The sequence below is a fragment of the Cheilinus undulatus genome, linkage group 17, assembly GCF_018320785.1.
Source record: "Cheilinus undulatus linkage group 17, ASM1832078v1, whole genome shotgun sequence".
NCBI lineage: Eukaryota > Metazoa > Chordata > Actinopteri > Labriformes > Labridae > Cheilinus > Cheilinus undulatus.
The window spans coordinates 15,648,917-15,673,844 of NC_054881.1; the positions used below are offsets into that span (position 1 = coordinate 15,648,917).

General features: G+C 38.0%; 1 protein-coding gene across 1 annotated transcript; it reads right to left on the reverse strand.

Annotated features, from left to right (window-relative positions):
* Nucleotides 1–465: 465 nt before the first annotated feature.
* Nucleotides 466–24,417, reverse strand: lman1 (lectin, mannose-binding, 1). Its single transcript, XM_041810184.1, has 13 exons — nt 24,184–24,417; nt 22,527–22,681; nt 19,920–20,027; nt 15,475–15,536; nt 14,990–15,089; nt 14,748–14,871; nt 12,569–12,627; nt 12,289–12,421; nt 11,856–12,043; nt 9,451–9,530; nt 1,283–1,445; nt 1,074–1,198; nt 466–995 (listed from the first exon to the last, which is right to left on the reverse strand). Exons 1-13 carry the CDS (start codon nt 24,401–24,403, stop codon nt 959–961), a joined length of 1,554 nt encoding a protein of 517 aa, XP_041666118.1. The 5' UTR covers nt 24,404–24,417; the 3' UTR covers nt 466–958.
* Between the last annotated feature and the right edge of the window lie 511 nt (nt 24,418–24,928).

The following is a 24,928-nucleotide window of genomic DNA, read 5'->3' on the forward strand; positions in this document are numbered from 1 at the left end:
TGGCTGCGCATTGTCTGAAACTTTGTCAACTGTAATGCTGCCTATCTTGGCCAGGGCACTCTTGAAAAAGAGATTTTTAATCTCTACGAGGTTTTCCTGGTTAAAATTCGACAAAGAACAATACATTAATTCATGACGCAAATAGATGAGTGATCCCACTCAATGGCCCAATGTGTGTTTTCCAAATACCTTTAGGCTGTGATTCCCAAGGAGGGGTCTAAAGCAATGATGGAGAGGCTAGATAAAAGCAAATTGTGCCGTTTTACGCTGCTAGAAAAGAACAGAGTATTCTGAGAAAAAACTTCTAGGTAAACATTGAGCTTACAAATCACAGCAGCGGCACAACTACTAAAACCAAAACAAAGTTTGAGTTTTTCTGGAGGGACCCCCGGGGGGTTAAACTCAGATCATGATGAGAAGAAGTGTGGTGTATCTCATGTAAAAGAAGAGGCAGACTGCACAGTGTGACTTGTTTTCTCTCTTTATGTAAATTGTTCAGGCTGTGGATACGTCAGATTCTGACATGTTTTGACTCCATCCAAACAGACAAACTGCAACAGCCGTCTGCTCTGACGTTTCATCAATAGTTCAGCTTCAGTTTATACAAAATTGCACATTTCAAAACACAGGTTTCTTTTTTAGTCAGTTTGATTTCATGAAATGAGACTGTGGCCGATTTCAAATTTGGAATACAAAATCTAAAGATCTGACCAACGGAAAATACTGCAAGGAACATTTTACATCATGTTGGAAATCCAGAGCAAAAAAGTCTCAGACCAGCATTCACACACAACAATTTTCAGACCAAATTAAAACTCTGCACAAAATTAAACAAATTTCTTCAACAAAAGCAAGTTTTTCAAGTACAATAACTTACAATCTGACAGGATCGATTCAAAAATAATTATCAAAATGAACATTCCCTCATTTACACACATCAAATCAGAAAATCATCTCATCAAAAGAACTTCTTTGCAGCTGCTTCCTGTTGACTCCTGCAAGAGAAAAGACAATTACTGATCTGCTTCAACTCAAGCGGGAGTATGAACTGTTGAAATATTGTGATGTCTTACTTGTACATGATGTAGCAGAAGAAGAGGACTGACTGGACCACAATGAAGACTGCAAAGTGAACAGTGGATAAACAGGCAGGCATTGGAGGAAGCTCAGGACACTTTACGGCCTTCTCAGAAGGATTCTGAAGGTTAAAAGAAGAAAAAAGCAAATTTCAGACGTGGACCTTAGCCGTTTTGTAAAGAGTACTCTAGAGGGTGATCTGTACCTGAGAGTTACGCTGGACTAGGTGCTCCACATCCCTCTTCACAACATGCAGATGTTCCTTAATGTCGTTGAAGTGCTGGATGGTCTCGTATGATCCCAAACCGACCGCATTACCCTGCTGTTGAGCTGAACCGATCTGTTTCAGGGATTCATAGAAGGAGTTTCTGCAGCAATAAAGAGAGGACATGGTACAGAAACATGTTAGAACTGAGACTGGTTCCTCAAGGAACTAATGATATGTTTCCACCAGGCAGTATGGTTTGTTTTGGATCTTGTTCATCTTTCCAAAGCCACTGTCCTTCTAGCCTCGCTGGTAGTGATGGAAAGTCTGGATCGTTTTAGAGATTTGGATAATTCGGCTCAGCTCAGTAATTAGAACTGGACTTTCTGCTCCCAAACAGCTTTTCATTTGGTACCAGTCTGGCTTTTATGTCTATTTAAAAACAACAAAAATGTCAAAAAGAAACCAGATCTCAAACAGGATCCGGCCCCTGTCATTCAAATAAAAGGAGCTGGCTCTTAGAACCTGCTTGTTTGAATATGAGACGTCACTACAGCCTGTAACTTGTGATGAATTGTCATTTTGATCTAACCAGTACCCAGTTTATCTGTTCAATAGTACATAAAAAGCATGATTCAAATTAGGAAAAGCTGTTTGGCTCGGTACAAAACACGGCATGTTTTGGGTTTGTGAAGATCCTTAAACCAATCAACAGACTGCAGTGAGCCTACTCTTTAGGGTTGGATAGGTATGCTTGGTACTGTAAAAGAAGGGTGCAAAAAAAGTAGAACAATATGGATCAGTTACTTTGGTAACTTTCCCAACTTTTGGCAATGGAAATACAAATAATTTCTTACTGAACTGAACCAGACAACATGATGTAAATGCAGCTTTATTTGGTAAAATGGCTTTTCAATAAATGATTCCCTAAGCTATATAGGTTAAATGTTTACACCTCTCAATATGGTTCTTGTTTTTTAGTGATTTCATGTTGGGAAACATGATGTCCATGATGTCCAGTAAATATGTTCTTTGGTATATTTTATTAACAGTAATTCAAAATGTCCAAAATTAATCTCTTAATCCCTATACGCCCGGGGCTATGTGTTCTCAAAGTTTGAAAAACAGAAAATTACCATCTGATAAAACAGGTCATGATTGCTAAATTAATCCCTTATAAAAACATGTTCTTACAACAGATTATAAGTAGAAGAGGTTCAGAAAGAGACCACAGAGGAGCGCTCGTTGGAATTATTGAATCACAGAGTCTGGTCATGAAGAGACAGACAAAACAAAAAAAACAGTGATGCACAGTACAATAAAGCACATTCATCCTCTCTATGTTGCAACTGCATACATGGAAGTTACAAATTTCAGTTTAAACCATGTTAAAAAGACACTATTTGTTCATTATTGCCGTTTCTTATTATTAACAAAAAACAAACACTGTGTCTGCAAAAGGCTAACGTCAGTCATTATCAGGCGCCAATTTAGCTCATTGGGTAGAGCAGGCGCCAATTTACAGAGGCCATAGTCCTCAAAGCACTGGTCTGGTCCTGGCCACGTTTGGTGCATTCCTCCCCCCAGTCACTCTCCCCATACTTCCTGTCTCTCTATCCTATCCAAATAAAGGCAAAAAAGCCCCCCCCCCCACCCCAAAAAAACCCCCCCAAAAAAACAGTCAATTTCTGTGAGGGCAGTTTATTGCCCTAGTTTAAACATATTGAGCAGATGGGTGCACTGGTAGATATACAACCTTTTTTCTGACTTTGTGTTAAGGAAAAGAATTATCATTTGAACACAAAAAAACAAGAAAAAAACCAACTTATATTTGATTGAAGAACAGCTCAAGGACATTGTACAACATGTTGTAACTGGGACATTTCATTGTTTTGAAAATTAAATGCAAATCTCTAATTAGATGCAAGCATCTTGCTTAAAAAAGCTGGCACAGGATCATGCTTATCATTGTTTTGTTGTTAGCTGGTATTAACCAGAAAGAATTGATACAGAAAACAGAGGTCCAGTGATGACGTCAATATTTTTGGTCTTACATTTTAATTTTTGATTTATGCCAAAAATAAAGCAACACATGCCTTCACATAAATGTGCAGCCTTAGACAGCACTCAGATAGCTTAGCACAGCATAATAACTGGAAACCAAGCGTCAACCTTGGATGTAGAAAAGTAAAGCCAGAGAACACCAATTAAGTCTCATATTAAATGCCAGTTGTAGAAGACAGAAGCATGGCTCAAGATGGTTTTGTTCTCAACAGTTTATCTCTAACTTAGTAGCATAGTAAGACTGATTTGACTGACTGATGGGCCTGCTGCAGCTGTTTGTCAGGATGCTATTTGCCTTCACCTCTTTGCCTGTTTCATGGTTGAGCTGAAGTCACATTAGGATCAGTGTTAATTTTGTCGCCCATAACTATGACTAAAAATGTTTGACTACTTTTTCTCCACAGGGAAACAAACCTGTGATGACAAAAAACTCTGACAAAAAGTTGGATGGTTTTCATCAAGGAGACTAAACTGTAATTTAGTTTGTGTAGGACATTTAAAATCCATGATATGAGAGAGAGCACAAGCTGTTAGGTAGGTGAATCTGTAGTTCTTCTGTCTCTCTGTGATTTGTGACCGTTCATCTCTGACAGCCACTCTCAAGGGATGTTTATTTGAGATGCTGTATATGTCAGAAAGGGATGGCCATAATTTGCCGGTACAACGTATTAACAGTTTTAGATTTTTTTTTTCAACTTTAATCACAAACAAAGTCTGTCAGTTTCATTCATTAGGTAACCACTTTGCAAACATTACAGAGTAAGCAATATTTAATAAATAAAACAGAAAAGAAGTCAGGGGTCTAATCTGGGATTAAATTGTGTGTAGGCACGTCTCAGAAGTAGATACATGAACAGTGACTCACTTTAGTTTTGTTGGCTATAGCTAGGTCTAACATAGCCAGGCTAGTTTTGTATTAATATTACTACATAAGCAGACATAGCTAGGTTAGCTTAAGAAATGTGAGCTTTAGCAAATATAGCTACAGCTAGCGTAACTGCACAGATAATGTAGATACATTGCTTACGTAGCTGCTTTGTGAGCTAAGCTTTAGCTATGTTAGCTACGTAGCTGTGTTAGCTACATAGCTTGTGCAGCTAACAGAGCTATGCTTGCTGCGTTATACTGTTTTCATGGAAGACTAGCCTTTTGACTCGACAAAAAACATTCTGTAATCAGGTTTTGCAGGTCAGGCTTTTAACATTTTAACTTTGAGTATGCTGTTACCTTGACCTAAACGGAAATTTAATCCAAGTATATTTCTAAAGTTTTAGCGTGCATTTCTCTCCCTCCTATACGGCGTCTCACATTTACGTTCTGTGAGAGTGGCCATCAGAGATGGACGGTCTGCAGCCTGAATGTTTGGCACATTCAGGCAAAAAGAATAAAGAGTTGACTCCAAGTAGATAACTAAAACATAAGGACTTCTCATAGACTTAAGCTGGACTAAAATGTTTTTGAGGCTTTGTCGTAAAAATGTACAGTAAGGGGACCAACATGGGTTAATTTTGCAGAAATCAAACATCACATGCTCTTACTGAGACGTTCATGTTTTGTAAAGTTGATACCGGAAACATGGGAAAACTACTCACCGGTCTATGCTCAAAAGGTGAAAATCCTACAAATATTTCTACATCTATCCATTCAGTATGCTATGTTTATGTGTGGCATCTGTTAAAAAAGCAGCATAAAAAGGACAATGTTGTTTAATTGGGGGTTTTACTCCAGTTGGGTGTGGGTGTTGACTTCCTGGAGTTGTGTTGTCTTTGTAAGGTTGCTGAGCAACCACTGAAGACAACAACCTGAGTATGCTTTCAGTTGTGAAGAGCAAATTTAAAGTGAGGAACTTTAAAGACACAAACTAATCATGCCAGTAGGGTGTACAAACACTGTCATGTTTCTCTTTGATTATTTGTTACTATAGATGTCCTTTCAGACTCACAGGCGGGGCCAAAAAGTCATTTCAGAACCTGTGCTGCAGACCCATTCAGACTGAGCCTAATGTTTCATCCAGCTTCAAATTTCTATACATCATGGTCTGCACAAAACACAAACAAATCCAAAATCCGTTCTGTCATGTTTCTTTAATGTTAAGAGAAAAATCTAAGCTGCAAATCTGTGTCTCGCCTTTCATTTTCATCAGTAAACGAAGTGAAAAATTACAGTTTCCAGCATTCTCAGAAGAGAATGAAGATGTCTAAGCCGGGATCATATTTCTCGACAAAATGAAATTTCTTAAAGTTGATTACTCACAGGGAGAAAGCAATAAGTTTCCCTTATCATCTTAAACACATCTAAGACGATTATAAAGAAAAAAGTGAGCGAACAAATGAAAGGAACTGTGGTTGTGTAAGTAGGAAGGCCCCGAGGGGGGATTGTGACAAGAAATCAATTGGGAGGAGCGGCATGTTTTTGCTTGTGTATGACAGATGTATTTAAAGACTTCTAATCTGATAAGGACAAAACGCTGCTAAGATGTGGCCTTTTCTTGCTTGGCCACATGGCTGCGGACAGAAAAGACGGACAGGGATGACATATAAACAAAATCTAATTTGTTCACAGAGGGGAAAAAAATCTCCCTTGAGAAAGTAAGTGAGCATTTATTAAAGCCTACATCTAATCTTCATCTGCTACAAGTGACCCATTTATGAGGTGAAAGCCCTCCTTGGACATCTAGAGAGTCTGAGATGAGGTCCTATCATAAAGTGTGTGTTTAAAAAGGCGGGTCAGGATAAACTGAGAGCTTAATCTACACGCTAATGCAGATCAGTCGCTCATATTAGCACATTAGAGGGAGCAGCTGCAGCCTTTTCACTACGTCTCGCCTTATTTACAGTCAATCAGATTACTCCACTGAACCACCTTTCCTTTAAGTTTTCACCCCGACAGTCTGCTGTCTTAAAACTCAATCTTTAGTCTTTTCCTGCCATCTTTACTGAAGAATTAAGAGTCATGTTCTGGGTCAACAATATAATGAAAATTCATGTATGCAAAGTCATTTGAGGATGAATGTCCGGCTGGATTTAGGGCATTAAAACAGCTTGGTTCTTTATGATACTCTACTAAGACTGAAAGATTAATGTTGTATAAAATAAAACCTTTAACATCTTGTGATTCTGATTAATTCTTAATGCCTACAAAATTAAGACAACAATAAAGCTGCAGAGACAGGCACAGGGAGGGAATTTATAATTAGTAAAGATATAAAAACACAACTTCTAAGTTTTTGCAGCTGAATTTTTAAACAAAATTAGGGAAATTAAATAACTTCTGGGATAATTAGCATCTTAACACACAAGTTCAACTTGTAGGACAGCACAAATTAATAATTGTTAAAAATCAGAGAAATACATAAAGATTAAATCCCCTCATAAAGCTAAAGGAAGGTCAGGTTTTAGAGAGGACATTTCATACTTAAATCTGTTGCGTGCTCTCAGTGACTAAGCTCAAAAGCACCTTAGGCTAGTAATACAAAAGCACAAATATGTTATTGACAAGCTGTAAACATGACAAAATTACATTTCATTCACCTAATCAGGCTTACTTACTGTAAGAACAAAAAATCAAAGAGTCATTTGATTCTTTGCCAAGAAGGCACAGCATCATGAAATCTCTTAAGCTGTAATATCTTAGCAGAAAAACGCGAGCAGGAGGGCATTTTTATAATTAAAGATGAAGATTATAGCAGGATCTTTCTATACCTCACATGTCTGAAAATGTCATGAAGCTAAAAGCTACACCATGTTTATACACATGGACGTATTTGGAGTCTTTTGCTCAGGTTTTTACATTCTTATCCATACATGTGTGCAGAGAGAAGATACAAAAACATAGTTACAAGGACAAACAGCTATCATTGCAGCATTATGAGGTCAGTGTGTAGTGCTAAATTATACATTAAAATACTACAAGCACTGTTACATTATGCTGTTACAATGTTTGAATATACAATAGACCAAGGTTGTCAAAAACTGATAACTTCTTGATCAATTAAAATGATGAATTCCCCATTATTTTAATGACCGATAGCATTGAAAAAAACCAAAGCACACAAAAAATGTCAGCTATTTCATAAGACAGATGTGTTCAAGAGGAAGAATCCATCACAAACTGCAAACCAATGCTACACAGTATTGGTCGGAAGGGTCGCCAGTGTACTAGTGCAATTAAGACAGCATGCAGGTGCTTGCTTTTTAACAGCCTTTTAAAACTGGGTGCATGTTGGTTGTGTGACTGCTGTGGTGCATTTCAGCTCTGGCTTGCACCATCACAGCTTTCATACCAGGTTTGTGTTTGCAGCATCTCTGTGCTGTCACAGTTCTGTCTTTCTTGAAAAGTTTTACCTCAAATTTCCTTTTAAGGAACTTGATTCACTGTATAACTGCCTGGAAAATGTCAAAATAAAAGCATTCTGTACAAACAAGGCACGTTTCTCCACAGAAATGTCAAACCAGATTTTTACCTTGAAAGCAAACTAGAAGTGTAACCTCCCTGTGGCATATTCTACCGATGTGGATAAACACATCAGCTAAAACAAGGTAAATATGGCTCCTTTTTCATCACATTACTGTTTATTTTGGCTGTTTGATGCACGTGGATGCTGGCCAAAATAGATGCGCCACCTATTCTCACGATTCTCTGCAAGTGAATTGTGTATATCACCCACTTGAAATGTGGCACTCTCACTTGCAGTCTTGTTAACATGCATGCCAAATAAACATCAAACCATCACACAGCCAATACTCAGCCTCCACACATCCAAACTAAAACAGTCACAAGACCTATCAAAAATTTCTGAACATTTTTAGCCACTCCAAAGTACTCAGTGGAAAATTCTGCATCAAGACCTTAGATGAAACACCAGCTGAGCAAAGAAACAGGACAAAAAATACATTTACAAAGTGCATTATTATAGACGCCTGGGAGGACATATTTAACTCAGTTTCCCATAATGGTATTTTAATGTTAGTTGTGTTCTAGAGCAGTGGTTTCCAACCTTATTTATTCTCTGGAGACCCCCCCCCCCTTTTCTTCCATCCTAGTAAATGGACCTGGAACCAATGTTGTAAGGATCTTGGGAAATAAATACACTATCAGGAAGAAACAGCTTTGCAATCCTAAATCAGCAAGATAAAACTATCAAGATCTTGAGGAAACAACCAAAATGTACTTGTTATCACAAGGAAATAATCAACTAAAATCTGTGGATGTTTGTCCACACATACGTGACCCCTGAAAGAAGCATCCTGGCCCACTTTTGGGTCCCATCCCACCAGTTGAAAACCACCATTATAAGGAATTATCAAACTTCTGTTATTTTGGGGATGATTCCTAAATAGTATTTAAATAATATGATGTTCTCAAGAATCATATCTAAGTTTAAAATTCTGGTATCATGGTGACCTAAAATTGATTGCAGGACTTCCTCAAGAGAAGTGGTTTAACCCCTGTCCATAGGGCACCTACTTTAAGTCGAAGATTAATGTTTATTAGTTACTCATTAACAACCTTTGTAGGTCTGCAACCTACAAAGGTTTTATGCAGATATGATTGGTTAGTGAAAAAAGGCTTATACCTAATTTGTGTTGCTGTCTCTTTAGCAGCTGAGCTTCACATTCACAACCTCTACATATGTTTTCTTCCAATTCACCCCTGAGCTGCTGTGGTAAAAAGCTGACTGTGCCGACATTTCTGAAACATCATCCCTCCATTCATCAGCTCTGAATTATGTAAGTGCTAAACTCCTGGAGTGTAATTAATCTCTTTAAATTGTCACAGCAGCCACAACAAATGAGTAAACTGGTTTTAGAGTTAAAATAAAGCCACAGTGACGATGATCTCATTCACTGCTGTGGCTCTTAGCGTGCGTACTTGTGTGGGATGTGCATGTGTCAGTGGAGGTCGCTGTCACTGCAGATGGATTATCTGCTGGCAGATACCTGTGACGTTGAGGCCGCTGCATCCTGAGATTAAATATGATTTGAGGGATTTAGGCTTGAGGATTTCCCTTGTTTTTCTGGAGTATCAGGGTGTCTCCTCGTGTTTGTGTCCAAAAACAGCTAGTTCTTAAGACTGACAACAACGATGACACTGTTTTTACTTACCTCAAATCATTCAGGTTTTTGAGAATCTCCTGCTGGGACATGACGACGGAGCTTAACTGTTGTTGACTGGCAGCATCGAGCTGAAAGAGGAGTACAGCACATGGTCTAAAGGTTAGACGCTGATAAAAACAGTAATAAAAAGGTTTATAGTTTTAATTACCTGAGATAACTTAAACAGGTGTACACATTTACAAGTGCTTTACTGAGTTAAAAACAAAAAGAATATTTACAGCACACAAAAAATTTGACATTTCTATTATTTATCATGTAGTTAATTTAAAAAAATTTTAAAAGTAAAGAAATTAAAAGGGTTAGTTAAACAATAAGAGAAGAAATGAAAGTGAAACTAAAATGAAAGACTGGGTTTTGCTCTTGTTTTGTAATATTCTGATATAATTTATTCAATAAATGAACAAGAAATAAACCAATTTTTTTTTTAATCAAAGCCAGCCTCTATAAATCATAAATATCAGGGACATTTTCATCTTGTATCATGCTTAGGGTAGCTTTTCAAAAAAATAAGTCTTTCTGAGGTTGGAAATATTATAAACATGCAGAAATGTGAGCTTTTTTACTTGACAATAGAGGGTTAAGGGGTCTTAGAAGGCAAGGCATGACATAAAAAGTGATACTACAGAAATCCAAGATGGCAGACAAAGCAAGAGTCTGTTGCTAGCTTTTGCATTACTGCTATGTGCTTCTGGGTGTGTTCAAAGTGTTGAGGAAAGAGTGCTATAGCACATACCAGTCAGCAGAAAAGAGTATGAATCAGCTTCATTATATGCTCGAAAACTGCACTGTCACACACAGGTCACATGATAAACATCCCCACCCTGTGCTGCTGGCATTTATTGAGTATTTCCTGCTGCTATCTACCATGAGCTTCTTGCAAAATGTTTCCTAGAAAAATAGCATGAAAGTTTGGGTTAACTCACAGCGTGGGATCATGTGGGGGAATCTTTAGAGGTTTTGCACACCATGAAATGATAACATAATATATGTACGTCCATCCATCCATCCATCCATCCATCCATCCATCTATCTTCTTCAATTTATCCAGGCCCAAGTCACAGTTGCAGCAGGTTTAGCAAGTCAACCCAGACATCCCTCTCCCCAGTGACATTTTACCACTGTTCCTGCTGGATTCCGAAGCGTGCTCAGACCGGATGAGATACATAATCCCTCAAGCGAAACCTTGATCTAACCCAGGGTCTCCTCCAAGTAGGACGCATCCTAAAGACCTCCACAAGGAGACGTCCAGGAGGGATCCTAATCAGATGCCCGAACTACCTCAACAGGCTCCTTTTGACGCAAAGGAAAAGCAGCTCCATTTTCAAATCCCATCCTGAGGTCTGAGCTTGTTGCCCTATCCCTAAGGCTGAGCCAAATCACCCTCCTGATGAATCTCATCTTGACCACCTGAATGAATCTTATCCTTTCAGTAACTACCAAAAGTTCATGACCACAGGTGAGGGCTGGAATGAAGACTGACTGGTAAAATGAGAGCTTTTCCTTTTGGCTTAGCTCCCTCTTCACCACAACGGTTCGGTAGAACGCCTGCAGCAATCCATGCTACACCAATCCGTCCGTCAATCTCATGGTCTATTCTACCCTCACTCGTGAACAAGACACCAAGATACTTGAAATCCTTCACTTGAGGCACAGACTCATTCCCCACCCCGGGAGTGTTCCATCATGTGCTTAAGTTTTAGGTATGTAGGGTGCTAAAGAGTCATCACAGGGCCACAACCCCTGGTGGGGTCTAGAGTCAAGCTTGACTGCATCTATTTTGTCTGGGCCTTCTCACCCCTGGTAATACACCTGAAGACCACTGGTGGTTTTTTGGCCTTTGGGACATCCACAGCACAACCAAGGGAATGAAACACGGTACCCTAGGCTGCCACATCCATCCCCTTACGCCACCCTAAAGGTGTGGCCTTTGCTATTTTTCAATGGAGTTTCCATGCCCCTGATACTCTCCAAGGACATCCAGAGCAAGGCCAGGGTTGTGTCAGTCCTCCTTCCTGCCCAGCTGGTGCCCTCAGGTGGCATAATTGTTACACTGATGGCCCAAACATACATCAAAGTTCTGCACAGTATTGTATGTAAAATGAATGGAAAACAACCTGAAAACATACAAAAAGACTCCCGGCCCTGGCTTATGTTAACATAGAAGCATAAAAACTTATTTTTCTTGCTTATGGTGATGTTAGTAAGGAAGTGTTAGATTGGCTGTTAGATTAGCTGTTTGATGGAAGCTAATAGTTCATAAAATATATATTTTTAAAACTCCAAATATAGCCCAATTTCCCTTCATAGTTTCCCTACCTGTTTTATTGTCAGATTCTAATAAATTGGAAGACAGTAAAGGCAATAATTTAACAGTTTCTTGCATTGATGCACACCTGTCCTGTCTCAGCGTTCGTCACTCTCTTGGCAACCTCATCAGTAATGACAGAAACGTATCGGCGCTGCTCGTCAAGGATCATAGCGAGTTGTCGATGCAGCTGTTTGATCTCCAGATGGATCTGGTTCTGGCCTTCAAACACCTGACGGATCTCTCTGTCGTTCACGCTCTCGTACAAGTCCTCAACTGAAGGAAACACAAACATGAGAGAAGGAAAACATTCAAATTTTAAAAAAAACTTTGATCCCAAAATGTAAAAATACTTGTTCCTCTTAAAGTCTTTGTTTCAGAACTATTTCACTTAGCTGGTTGAAACTACAAAATAGACAACAGAGAGTAGACATGAAAAAAATCATTGCAGTTAATGACTATTTTTCCCTGTTACACACTCTAAAATAATGAGTTACGGCCTGCAGTTTTAGAAAACTCACTTGGCTCTCCCTGGACGTCTGGGTGCTCTTTCTGAAACTCCTCTTTCTTTTTGTCCAGCTCTTGCTGGAAGTTCTGAAATTCCTCCTGGTACTTGTCCTTCTCTTCTTTAGGAATCTCAGATTCAGGTGGGGGCTTCAATGGGAAAGACCGAAAAAAGAAAACCCTCTGAGCTCAATAGAAGCTCTGCTCTGGCTACATTGTGCACATGCATGTGTGGACACACAGAGAAGTGAACAGCACACACATGACTGAGGTAGTGTTTGTGATAAATGTAGTTACCGGTTGCTGGCCGGGTTCTGAGAGTCTGAATAACAAGAAGGACAAAACGTCATGGTCATCTGATGGAGGAGGGAAAGTCTCAATTAGAAAAAACATCACTAAAAATCAAAAAAATTAAGGAAAATAATTATTTCATTATCAGCATGAGAAATGACACAAAGCAACACATTAGAAGCAGGAAAACAGGAGTTAATGCCAAATGCTCACTGTGTCAGTGGCACCAAGGCTTAAGTGTTGATTGGCTAGTGAGCAAAAGCAAGAGGGAAGACTCACTTTGCAGTGGAGCCAAAGCAGTGCACTTTTTAATAATAAACTTTATTATTAGTAAAATAAAACATCATAAACTACTCATGTTTTTGATACACGAAAACTCAAAGAAATCACCATCAATGATGAGCAGGAAACAGCCCAAAATTTCACCTCCATTAAAGAACAAAACATTTCAGAACTGCAGGTTCCATTTACTTCTCTCCTTTAAACCAGTGATTCTCAACTGGTGGGTTGGGACCCAAAAGTGGTGAAAGTCACCAAGTTTTTTTTCCAGAGGGTTGCCAATTCCAATGTATGGCCGGCTTGAGAGAACATACTGTACATCCATACTTTTTTAAAGTAAATTTTTGTCTTTTTCTCCAGATTTCAACTTATTTATCTTCCCCTACAAAACAAAGAAGGTTGTGCCAAGATTATAAGGGAAGTCCTCAGCAAATTAAATATTTTCTATGGTATTTTGGGAAAACAAAGTAAATTGAAATGAATGCAAGCATGTCTGTCTGTTTTTATACGCCTTATAAACATGTTTGTTTCACCCTATCTTCTGTTTAATCACATTAAACAGAAGATAGCTGCAACATTTTTATTTAATTTCAGAGGTTGAACATTTTTAAAAATCTGGCTCAGGATTTCTGATGAGGGGACAGAGGTGGACTATTTGAGAACCACTGCTTTAAACAACTCTATATTTGGCTCTATAGAAAAACAATACATTATAAAAAAGGCCACTGACCAAAGCTAGAGATTTTGAGATCACAAATGACAGGGTTTATACACATTTTCAAATTCAAGCACTTGTTAGGCACGCTCAACCTCTTCCATTGCCTTTTAACTGTGATAAATTCTATATTAGTACAAAAATATAAACCGTATTCTTCAAAATATTATTTCACTTCCTTATCATGTGTAAAGATAGCATGCAATAAATGACCAAAATTCTGTTTTTAATAGTTGCTGGTGAATAACAAATTACAGGAAACACAACTATGCCAGTGTTAAATAATTGTGCAAAAAAACCAAACATATTTTTTCAGTTATGTGAATTTATGTCCCATCATCAGTGAAGATTGTTACTTGAAGTTTACCTGGCTACTGCTTCATGTTGTCTATGTTTTTTCCTGATATTATCTTACTGATTATTTTTTTAGAATTACAATTTTGGATGTGGGAAAATCTCTGACTAATTCTATTTCTCTATCCAATAAGCTAACCTTTTAATCAGATAGCTATTTTGATTGTGAAAGGTATGCAATTACAATTTCAAGAACTTTATTCTTTATAAATCCAACCACTTTTTAAACCTTAAAAACACCAAAATTCGAGCATTTTCAAGGATTTAAAGCCCCCATATGAACCCTGACTTCTAAATCACAGGAGAACCGTTTTTATACAGTGGTTGTCAGAAAAGTGAATGCTTGGATACTGAATAAAAACACATTTAAAACAACACAATCTTCATTATTTTAAAGATTAACCGTTTTGGAAAGTACAAAAAAAAAGAAAAATGCAGATCTACAAATGTTTTTGAGGTAGCAAGACAGAGCCATCTAAACTGCATAAAGCCATGTTTGCTTGCTTGTTTGCTTGCTGTGTTAACTTTAAACAATAACATTACTCAGTATAAAGTGTCTGGGTCTCTTATACTTGTTGTATCAGAACAGGTATCATGCTATTTGAATTTTACAACTATCATATCAAGATTTAAAATTCTGGCATTGTGGGAATCATATTTTCTACATTTGTTAACCTACATCATCCTTGCTGGCTGCTGATGACTAGTGAAGTTTTTGAATAAATTATGAAAGAATGCTACAGTTTTAGTCAGAGGACAACAGAGAGGAACAGTGAACTTCAAGGAGCAATCCTTTCGTGTAACTTACATATTCAAGTTTTTTATATGATTAAATACCTGCAAGACCACCAGTGGCAGCTGATAGACCGAAGAAGCCCTCCTTTGGAATGATCATATTGTCCACTTTAGTGCAGAATTCATAGTCGTCTTTATTTGGAGTGAAACCATTATTGATCATCACCTGAAGAGGAACATACAACAATAATAAATTAACTTCAAAAATGCCTTTATATGCATGTTTACAGACTGGTATATAGGTGATTTATTTTATACATGTGAGAGTTTCTGCTTATTCCTACCGTCAGGGTCTTCTTGTAGTACGTTATTTTGGCTCTGATGGGATAGGGTTTGTTGCGGAAGTCTCGTAAACACGTCCCAAGAGCTTGTGTAGATCCGTCACTGGATCAAAACAACATTTTCAGACAAAATATATCGATTACAAACAGCAGACACAGCACTGAGCTCCATGCAGACTCTGAAGATCAGGGAGGAATAATACTTTGTGATTAAAGATGATTAAATAAGTGAATGACACGAATGCTTACAAGTAGATTTTTGTAAACACTTGTTCAAAGGTGACGTAAACACGCTGAATTACCAGACATACTAGAATGGCACTGACAGAGTGATTTAAAGCTTTCACTGGCCGAAGGGGGAGATTAGGAAAGATAGAGGATTGTTTACTTTCCAAGCAAATATAATCATATTTCCTAATCTGCTTTAAGTTGTTAAATTTCTCAGCTGGTGACGACATTAGAGCAGAGCAGAAGAAATGTTTACTTACTTCTGGTGGTCATAAACAAGTTTGCCGTTGTTTCCCACAACAATGATAGCAGGGTTATTTTTCTAGAAGGGGATGAGAGAACGAGGAAACCATTAATCCTTTTTTTCATCTGGAGACTGGAGGTGGCTTTGCTTTAAGGTAATCTTATTGAAAAAAATCAATCAAATACCTGAGCACAAGTAAATATTATTCTATTTTGATTAAAAAAAAAATAGATTTAGGAAAATATTTTGCAAAACAGCCATAGATGAGAGTTTATGTACAAAATCACCATAGTGTACACACCTGTTTTAACATTTTTACCTGTTTATTTACTGTATAAATGACAGATTCTGTTTCACTTCAGGTTTAAAAAACTCTCCTAACAAGGCCATCACAGTGCCAAATTTTTAACCTTGCTACAATTATAATCACAATAAAACAATCATTATACCTTTGTCAATACTGTACAAACAACAATAAAGTCCTGGGTACCCAAACTTTGGTAATTTCTTGTTTTGGATTTACCAAAAAATGGCAGAAAAACATCTGAACACTGTCTAACTTCCACAAATAAGCAGTAGGTATGCATACGTATGACTGAGGATCTGGACGTTTCTGGACTTTTTGATCAGAGTAGAAGTAAAAGAGGTTGTATTGGTATGAAACGTGATACTGGAGTGCATAAAAGTGTTTTGACAACCTTACTTCCTACAAAACTATTTAACATGACCCAAACAGATTCTTGGCCTAATGTTGACAGTGTGTCAGCTCACTGTCAAAAGCATGTGGCACATAGTCATTTGGGGCGTATCCGTCTACATTATTCTATCCAGACAGCTCACAATCCGAGCCCTTTACTTACGCTGATGTGCAAACTGTAAGAATGGAACAAGCTTTTTAAGATATTATGTCAATTTTTTTTTTGTACATCTAAATATCAGGAACATCCTGCACCACAGACTGCAGATATAAAGCCCAGCTCAGACCAAAGATTTACGTTTAAAGATCCTGTAAAGTGAAAATAAATCTGCATTTAGGTATGTTCTATGGCAGGTCACTGTGTTATGAACCCCCAGGTCAAATTTCAGTCAAATAAAACATCTCTTGGTTTATAAAATTAAGCTTCAAAATCATGAAAAATGAGGCAGTAAAATCTGCTCTAGGATGGTGTGGGCATGTCTGTTAAATAAGCTGAAGCCACGCCCACTCAGGAGGAATACGATCCTCTCAAATTAAAAATATGCAACAATCTGAATGGAAGAAAGCACTCACGCCATTCCTGCACCCTGACCTTACATTGACCTTATGGTCAGAGCGCAGCTCTCTGTTTCTGTGCCAGAGAAGAGACAAAGTCCGTTTTCTGGCTCAAATCTCGGTGAACAGAAAAAGCATATTAAACTGTTAACTTTCGATAAAGGCAGTGACATCATTTAACAACAGACTGTATGATGACAATGAACTGCTCTGTGATTCTATATCAGAGTGTTAGAGGGGTTGGGTCATTCTCCACTGTAGGCCAGTGACATCACTAGCCCACATATTGGCCCCGCCCAAATTAAACCAAGCAAGGAAACGCCATGAAAAACTTTCTAATGGTCTAAATCCAAAATTCAGTCACATGTAGATCTCAGTGTTTTCACATATTTACAGCAACCATATTCCAACCTATCTAGTGTGTGAAGACAAATTTTGGATTTCACTTTACAGGGTCTTTAAGAACATCACTGGTAACAGTTGCAACTGTCTGAACTGAGCCGTCGCAGTTCAGATCAAGCGATCTGATGCAGTGGTCTGTGATGCAGCTCTTCAAAGTTGCAGACAGCTGGTGTTAGGACATTGTAAGCACATACTGTTAATGTGAAAAAGGGGATATACATCTCATCTTCAAAGTCTGTAAATGCAGATTTCATTAGATTAAGTCATTCTATGAATTTTGGGAATGATTACATCTATCTTTTTTGAGTTTTCACACAGAAACTTCAGCCCGTACACACTCCTGTCTCCTCCATCTGCTACACATCATGCTTAAATGCACAGCTGATGGAGGAGACAGGAGTGTTAATGTGCTGAAGTCTCTGTGTGAAAACTTAAAAAAGATGGCAGATAGCCAAGAGGCAGATAAATGTCAAACACGGAAATAGGAAAATCATTTTGAAAAGGCTCTCCTTTTCCAGCTGGCACATAATATTACACATAGTTATTATCATGACCATAAAGACTCAGGAACAAAAAACAGTTAAAACGCAACATTTCCTCTTGTGGAGACAGATTCATTGTGCAGTAATTTCAGAAATAAATCATCCATGATGCATCGGCTCCTTCACTTAAATCAGTTTAAACTGGCAGGAGTTTAGAATGTTGCAAAGTTAGTTTCAGACTGCAAAGATAGGTTCAACTTGTCTCACCACGAATCTTTGGTGTGAACTAGGCTTTAGACCAGGTTTACATGGATTACAGTGCAGTCATTTTATGTTCTCAAGATGCCAGCTTTGTGGCTGACTGCTTCTCGTTTAAAGACAGACCCATCTCTGGGAGCATTATTTCGTTTGCTAACTATACAATGTGATTGCTGAGTGTAAAACTGATGTTAGGACTTTGTAATTGGACTGTTGTTTCTGTAGCAGGTGTCACGAGAAACAACAGTAAGATAGCTTTACTTGACTTCGTGTTTGGTTGCAAACCTGCTTATGAACTTAACCATGAAAAAAGGAACTTGTTGTGGATCAAAAAAGAAGTAAAGGAGCAGTAAAAAAGTAGATTTTTGTAGAAACAAGGTGCACACATCTTCTGACTTGTCTACTGAGCTGTCTGAGTTTGTAAAGTAAAATGAGACATTATTTAGGGATTTTTGAAGGTGGTTCATATGAGGTACTTGGCTATAGTAGTATCATTAGCCTCCAGTGATTTCTGTGAAAGTTGATCCTGTGGTTATTACGTGCTCAAAGAGATCTGCGGCATAGCGGCTATTAGAGGTGTAATGGTACAGAAAAATTTCAGTTCGGTACGAACCTCAGTTTGAAGTCACGCTTTGGTACGTTTTCAGTACGGTAATTGAAGCAAATAAATAAAATGTAATTTTAATTTTTAAATTAAATTGTATTAAAATAAATAGGCTGAATAAATTACATTTATATTATTAATAGTGCTGTAACCTCCTTCCAAAAGTTCTTCAATGATTAAAAATATTACTAAATAAATACATTTTTGAGTTACTAGGTTATTTTCATTGATATATTGACATATTTATCCCAATTCTTTAAACACCAAAATTTCCCAGCCAATTTGAACGCATAATCATACTACCTTGCGTTAGCTTGTTAAGTATGTTAATTAGCATCTTTCCTGCTGATTTCAACACGGACTTCAGCACTAGACTACTTTTTTAATCAATGGGACCTACTACAAAGTTTGGGAGAACTTTTCACAGCCCATCTTGGCGGATAAAGAGGTTAGAGCTGTTTTAAATCTGAGGATATCTCTACCTAGGACGCAGCTGCAGAGTCTGTCTCTCCCTCCTTCGAGGCTGACATATGAAGGTAAAATTAATTTGATTCACAGAGCCAGAGCACCACCGTTATAATAAAAACGATCTTAAAGAAAAATAAATTTATAACCGGCTGATAAGACTTTGCTGTTCCTCCTCTTTACAGTGACGTTCTTGTTTGAGTGGAGCTTTTTCAAATGCTTTGATTGGTCATGGGCCAAGAAAATATGTTGGCTAGCCTGTGTGATGTGTCGAAAATGTACAAAGCACTTCATTTCACCCAGAAAAATCCTCTGTGTCGGGCATTAATTAACGATGCAGCTTTCGGCATTTTGTCTCCTTCTGCCGCGCAGATATCCTCTGATCAGCTGTGTGGGTGTGCGGGCTTCTACAGGGATAATAAAAGAACAAGCTAGAACAAAGACAATATGATTGATTTCGACTCAAGTAATGATTATGTACCGTCAAACTGTGGATACGAAAGGGTATTTGTGTGAACCGGAGTATACTGAAGAAGAACTTATACAGATGGAGAGTCAGTGGGCTAAAAGAGAGAGCAGAGAAACTTCATTTGAAAGTTTTGAACAGGCGAGATCCCAACATGGGTCTGCATTTTCCACACCTACACCACCAGGTAACTCGGGATCTCTCCCACAGGAGCAACTTTCACAGAAATCACTGGAGGCTAATGCCATTGCTATAGCCAGGTACCTAATACGACCTAAAAATCCCCAAATGTCCCTTTAAGGAACAGTGGTGGTCATATTTTGCATCACTATAGCTGCGAAGGACATTGTAGTGGTTTAACCAAAGCGTGCTATATTATGTGCTGTGATAAAAAAAAAAAATCAATGCCCTAACTATGAACTGTAGTATATCATAATTACTGCATTAATGCCTACAGCCCTAAGCGTAACACTTTTTGCAGAACTTTTGGAAACATACAATCATTTGAAGTTGTGGTTAAGCTGACACCAACCTTTCCATCATTGTCAAAAGAGTCGAAAAAGATTCCAATCCCATTCCAGTTGTCAGCCGCACCGTACACAGGACCATCAAGGCCTTGCCCAGTAGTGAACCACACTGCCTGTAACACAAAGAAAATATGGAGCAAATATGAGGGACCTATGAAAGTGCTTTAAAGAAGAGACGTTTCTGTGAACGTTTGTGCTGTTTCTATCATCAGCAAATATAATAAGTAAACAAATATTTGTGTTGAAGTGTTGCATTAGGAAAAAGCTTGATTAACTGATGTTTCTTCTTCATGGATATCTTTGATACACTCAGTGTCACGGGCAAGCAAACCCCTAAAATTTAGTGCCTGAGATGTTAGAAAGAAATAATACAGAAGTGAATTAAAACCAAAGTGATACAAAATTTCTTAAATGTGACACTTCAAACCCTGACAAACTGAACTGCACCCAACCAGACCTTTTGGTAAAAACAGACCAAATGTGAGTGTTGTTGAGTCCAACTACTCCAACTACTGTGCGACTGCAATCATGCTGACCATACTGCTATTTGCAAGTGCAATAATGATATAATACATAAATGGTAACATAAGTCTACTTGCTTGATTATCAAAGAAAATCCAGAGAGCGATGGTAGTTTTGAAGTTTATTTCTCAGCTCAAAACATACAAATAATCAGTTGCATAAAAAATACTAAATCTGAAGTTTTAACAGTACTGCTTTCAAAACTTCACTTAATATTTTCCAACAAATGAAAAGTTTTTCTGTTTCAAAAATAAAGGCACTTGCACAAAGTCACAAGGTGCAACAGTGACAATTCAAATTTAAAAGCCTTCGCAGGCATTACTGTAAACCATTTAAGTACTACTTAATAAAAGAATAATTATCACCTTTTATGTAATTATGATGTAATTGTGATTGCTATTTAACTAATTGTGCAGCACTAATCTTTGTCTGCCACTGTTATTGTGTGAGCTTATTAACCTTGCCTTAATGTAACACAACTTTCAGGACTTAAGTAGCTCATGGTATTTTGAAAGTTGGCACAGCTGTAAACAAAACAAAACTGGCATCCTCATAGTGCTTCTATTCAGAAATCACCACCTGTCCTACATCTAGATTTCTTCTCTAGGCTGTGACGTCGTCTGCAAACAACCTATTCAACTTGTTCCACATTTTTACTGAAACTGGACTGCTGCCAAGCAGTCCAAACATTCAATTCTTGTTGGTTTGTTTGTCTCCTTTGTTGCCACAGAGCAGCTTCTTAGTTGTATTTGCAAATTTCAATCTATCAGAGAGCAAGATAGTGATTCTGAGGCACAAGATTATAGATCAGTCAGTGATGTTAACTCACTTTGCTTAGGAAAGCTGGCTTAAACAGAAAGATATACATTATGAAAAATTCCAGTGATGCTGTGCTGTCAGCACTCAGGGAATTCCTCCTATCAGAGTAGAGCTCAACAGGAACAACCTTCTTTCTGGTGGCTCTGGTTCTGGAAGCATATTTCCCTTTTAAAGCCTTCATAGGCATTCTGCAGAATCCTTATCACCATTTTAAATACACAAACCAAACTAAGCAGATACCTACGAACTTATGACTTTAAAACATTTGATTTAATGCAGAAACAGCATTCAAAAACTGAGAAACTGGCAACAGTACAAGACTGTGTACTTACATTTTTATATAAGGATTAAAGAACTACGTATCCCTGAAACTACTGCAGTTCCTTTTAGTTATTGTTAAGGATCGTTTTTAAACTTTCAAACTATATGGAAACATTTTTCCTACATTTATCTTGCAGGGTTTACATTTTATTTTAAAGTAAAATGGTACATTGTAGATGGACACAAGCTTGTATAGTGCTTGTCTAGTCTTCTGACTACTTGTGTCTTTCCCAAGGATGCACGCTGACGTGTCCTTGGGAAAGACAATTCACCAGTAGCTGGGGATTGAACCCGCAACCTTCCAGTTGCAGGAGAACCACCTCTACCTTCTGAGCCACAGTAGGTGTTGATATATCATGGTTTGTGCGTATGTATGGCTTTGTACCACAGCAGCATGACATCAACAGCTGACAGTGATCGTTTGCAGGCATAGTAGACAATTCCATGGTTATAGCAAGAAACAATCAGAAATGTCACCGTGACACCCGAGTATTGTGGCTACTGTACTATTTTTGTCTGAGGTAAAAAGAAAGAGTTTTTCTTAAAAGAGGATTATATCCTAACAACATTTGCCTTCTGCTGGAGCTTGTGGTAACGTCTGACAAGATGACATCAAATCTGATCTGCTATGGAGAAACTGAATGGGATTTTTCATCCACTACCATGCTGTTGGCATTGCAGTTGTTACATAATTTAGCAATATCACATGAGGGAGGGAGGGAGGTTTTTCTGAACATAATCACACTGTGATTCAATCATAGGCATGAGACTGAAGTAGCTAAAAAGAAACGTGGTCAGAACTAACTGATGTATAATATGGGCTATCTACCTTAGGCAAAAGTAGAGGAGTTGTGGGTAAATGTATTTAATACCAGATTGATTCATAATGTTCAATGTTCTGTTCTAAGATAAGCACATTTGTTATTAGTTTATGCTTTAGGCCTGCTTACCAAACCATCCGCCCCCATCCTGCCTCTCCCCGAGACTCTGAAGGTCACCTCAGCCTCCCAGTGTTCAAAGCTGACTTTGTTTTTCGTCCACACACTGCCCCTCTGACTCCTGAGGGACGGCGTGATTCGCACCTGGTCTGCACTGGGAATAGCATCTGGTATGAAGAGGAGAAGAGAGATGAAGGGAAAGACTTTAGCAACATGTTAAGAAGATAACTAGGGCTGTCAAATGATGCATTATTTTATTGTGATTTATATCTGAATTTCTGTAGTTAATCGTGATTAAATGCATCGTTTTTTTTTAATCACATTCTAAAATCTTGCTTTTTTGCATTTAACACTGTTTTGGTGTCATTTTTGGATTTTCTACTGTCTTAAATTAAGGCTAATTGGTTTCCTGTTTGGATACACACCTGCTTTTATAGGTAGATCAATGATTATGTCAGTCTTTAGTATGGAAAAAAGAACTTGGCATGGATTAAAAGGGAAATAAGGGGACAGGAAAAAGGTCAATGTTTAATGACAAAATGTTAATATGCCCTTTGACTTGTCCACTCAGCTGTTAGTGAGTTGTACTAAAAGTTAAATGACACAATAATGATCAGTGGTTCACTTATTATACTGTTACTGTCACTGTGGCTGCAGGGACACATTGCAACAACCAAAGCATGCTGAAAGGAACAATAAAGCATGCAATAATCCTGATTTTAAAAGAGTAATGCACTAATTGTGGATCTTAGTTAACTGCAATTAATGCTATTAATCTTGACAGCTAAATAAAAAATCAAATGTAACCTTATTTCACCACAAATAATCTTCAAATACACCAAAAAGGAGTCTACAGTGACAAACATTTCCAGTGGTGCGTGTTAATACTGACCAACATGTAGTGTTTTTTTTCTTAAACCGGTTCAATGAAGGTATGTCTGCTCTCTCTACCTTGTATTGTCTTCAGAGAGGATTTCAGAAACTGCTTTCCTCTCCTTGTTTATAAACAATCTTTATTTACCCAGGACATAATCTAATGAAGACAAAGGTTTAAGTCAACAAAGGTTTTGGTTGCTAACATATCTCCTTGTTGTCACTTGCTGCTTTCTGCTGACATATAAAACTGTACCTTTCAAACTTGGATGTGCAGGTTGTCAGATTAGACAGAGCTTGTAGTAGTAGATGTTTTCATTTGTAATGATCTTAATATTTGCTGATCATGAAAAAGAAGGCTAGATCAAAACTGCTGCAGTGTAATCTGTCTGCTTCTTATTGAACTCTCGTGTCAGCAGCTGCAGCACTCCTGTCTGTGTGTGATGCAAGAATCCAAAGGCTCATATTTGAACGAGGAAAGTTCAGTACTACGGCTTCCTCTTTCTGCAGACATCGGCTGTAGTTCACGCGTTTCACGTGGTATTTTTAATCAGTCATTGCCACGTTTTAACCCACCTTTAAAGCAAAGCTACGCTACTTAAATTCATGCTTCTCAAGGTTAAGTTTTGTATCGACAAAGAACTACTACTTCGTAACAATTAGACAGGAAACACGGCTGTTATAAAGTATTAACCGGATAACCAGTCTTTATTCTATCATTCATATGTCGGTGTTTTAAGATAAACCAATAGCCGAGCAGCAGCTCAGTGATGTTGACAGCTGGACTCAAACTTACTTCCAGAGTGGACCCAGAAGGGGATACCGCCGTCGGTTTGAGCCAGGTGCGGTCCTTTAAAGCTGTATTTGTACTCAAACCGCCGGTGAGGAGGCTCTTCTGGTGTCGAGGAAGCCGCGGCGGTGTCGGCGACACTCTGGTGAAACAATAACGTTGTCAGAAAACTTAATATCAACACAAGAGCGCTCACAGCCCGGCGCTGCTCCATGGACACCGCCATGTTTCTGTATCACTGCTGACGTAGCGCTGAGACCACGAGCATGACGGGATGCCTGAAGGGCCAACAGGGCGTTTTCTCATTGGACGGTTTCTCGGTCTTTTTTCTCTCACTTTTCTGTTTGTATTATGGCTGAGCATAGCCTTATGTGACTTTGTTGAAAAAGGAAATTAGTATTAAGACAAAATAATAGTTAAATTTCCACAATTTACACAACCTCTACTTAATGTCTTACACATTTATTAATATTTTACACATCACATGTATGCGATCAACATATAGAATCTATACGACTCTATTTCAAATACTTCAGTATTTTATTTTTCCCCACTAAAAACATAAATTGAACATAATAATAATAATAATAATAATAATAATAATAATAATTTTGTAGTACAGGAAAAAGAGGAAAAAAGAATGTACTTCTGTAAATGATCTCATTGTGTGTGTAGTACATAATGCATGTTGTTTCCATATTTACACAGCTTGAATACAGGATTTATTAACCATGCACAATATTACCAAAAA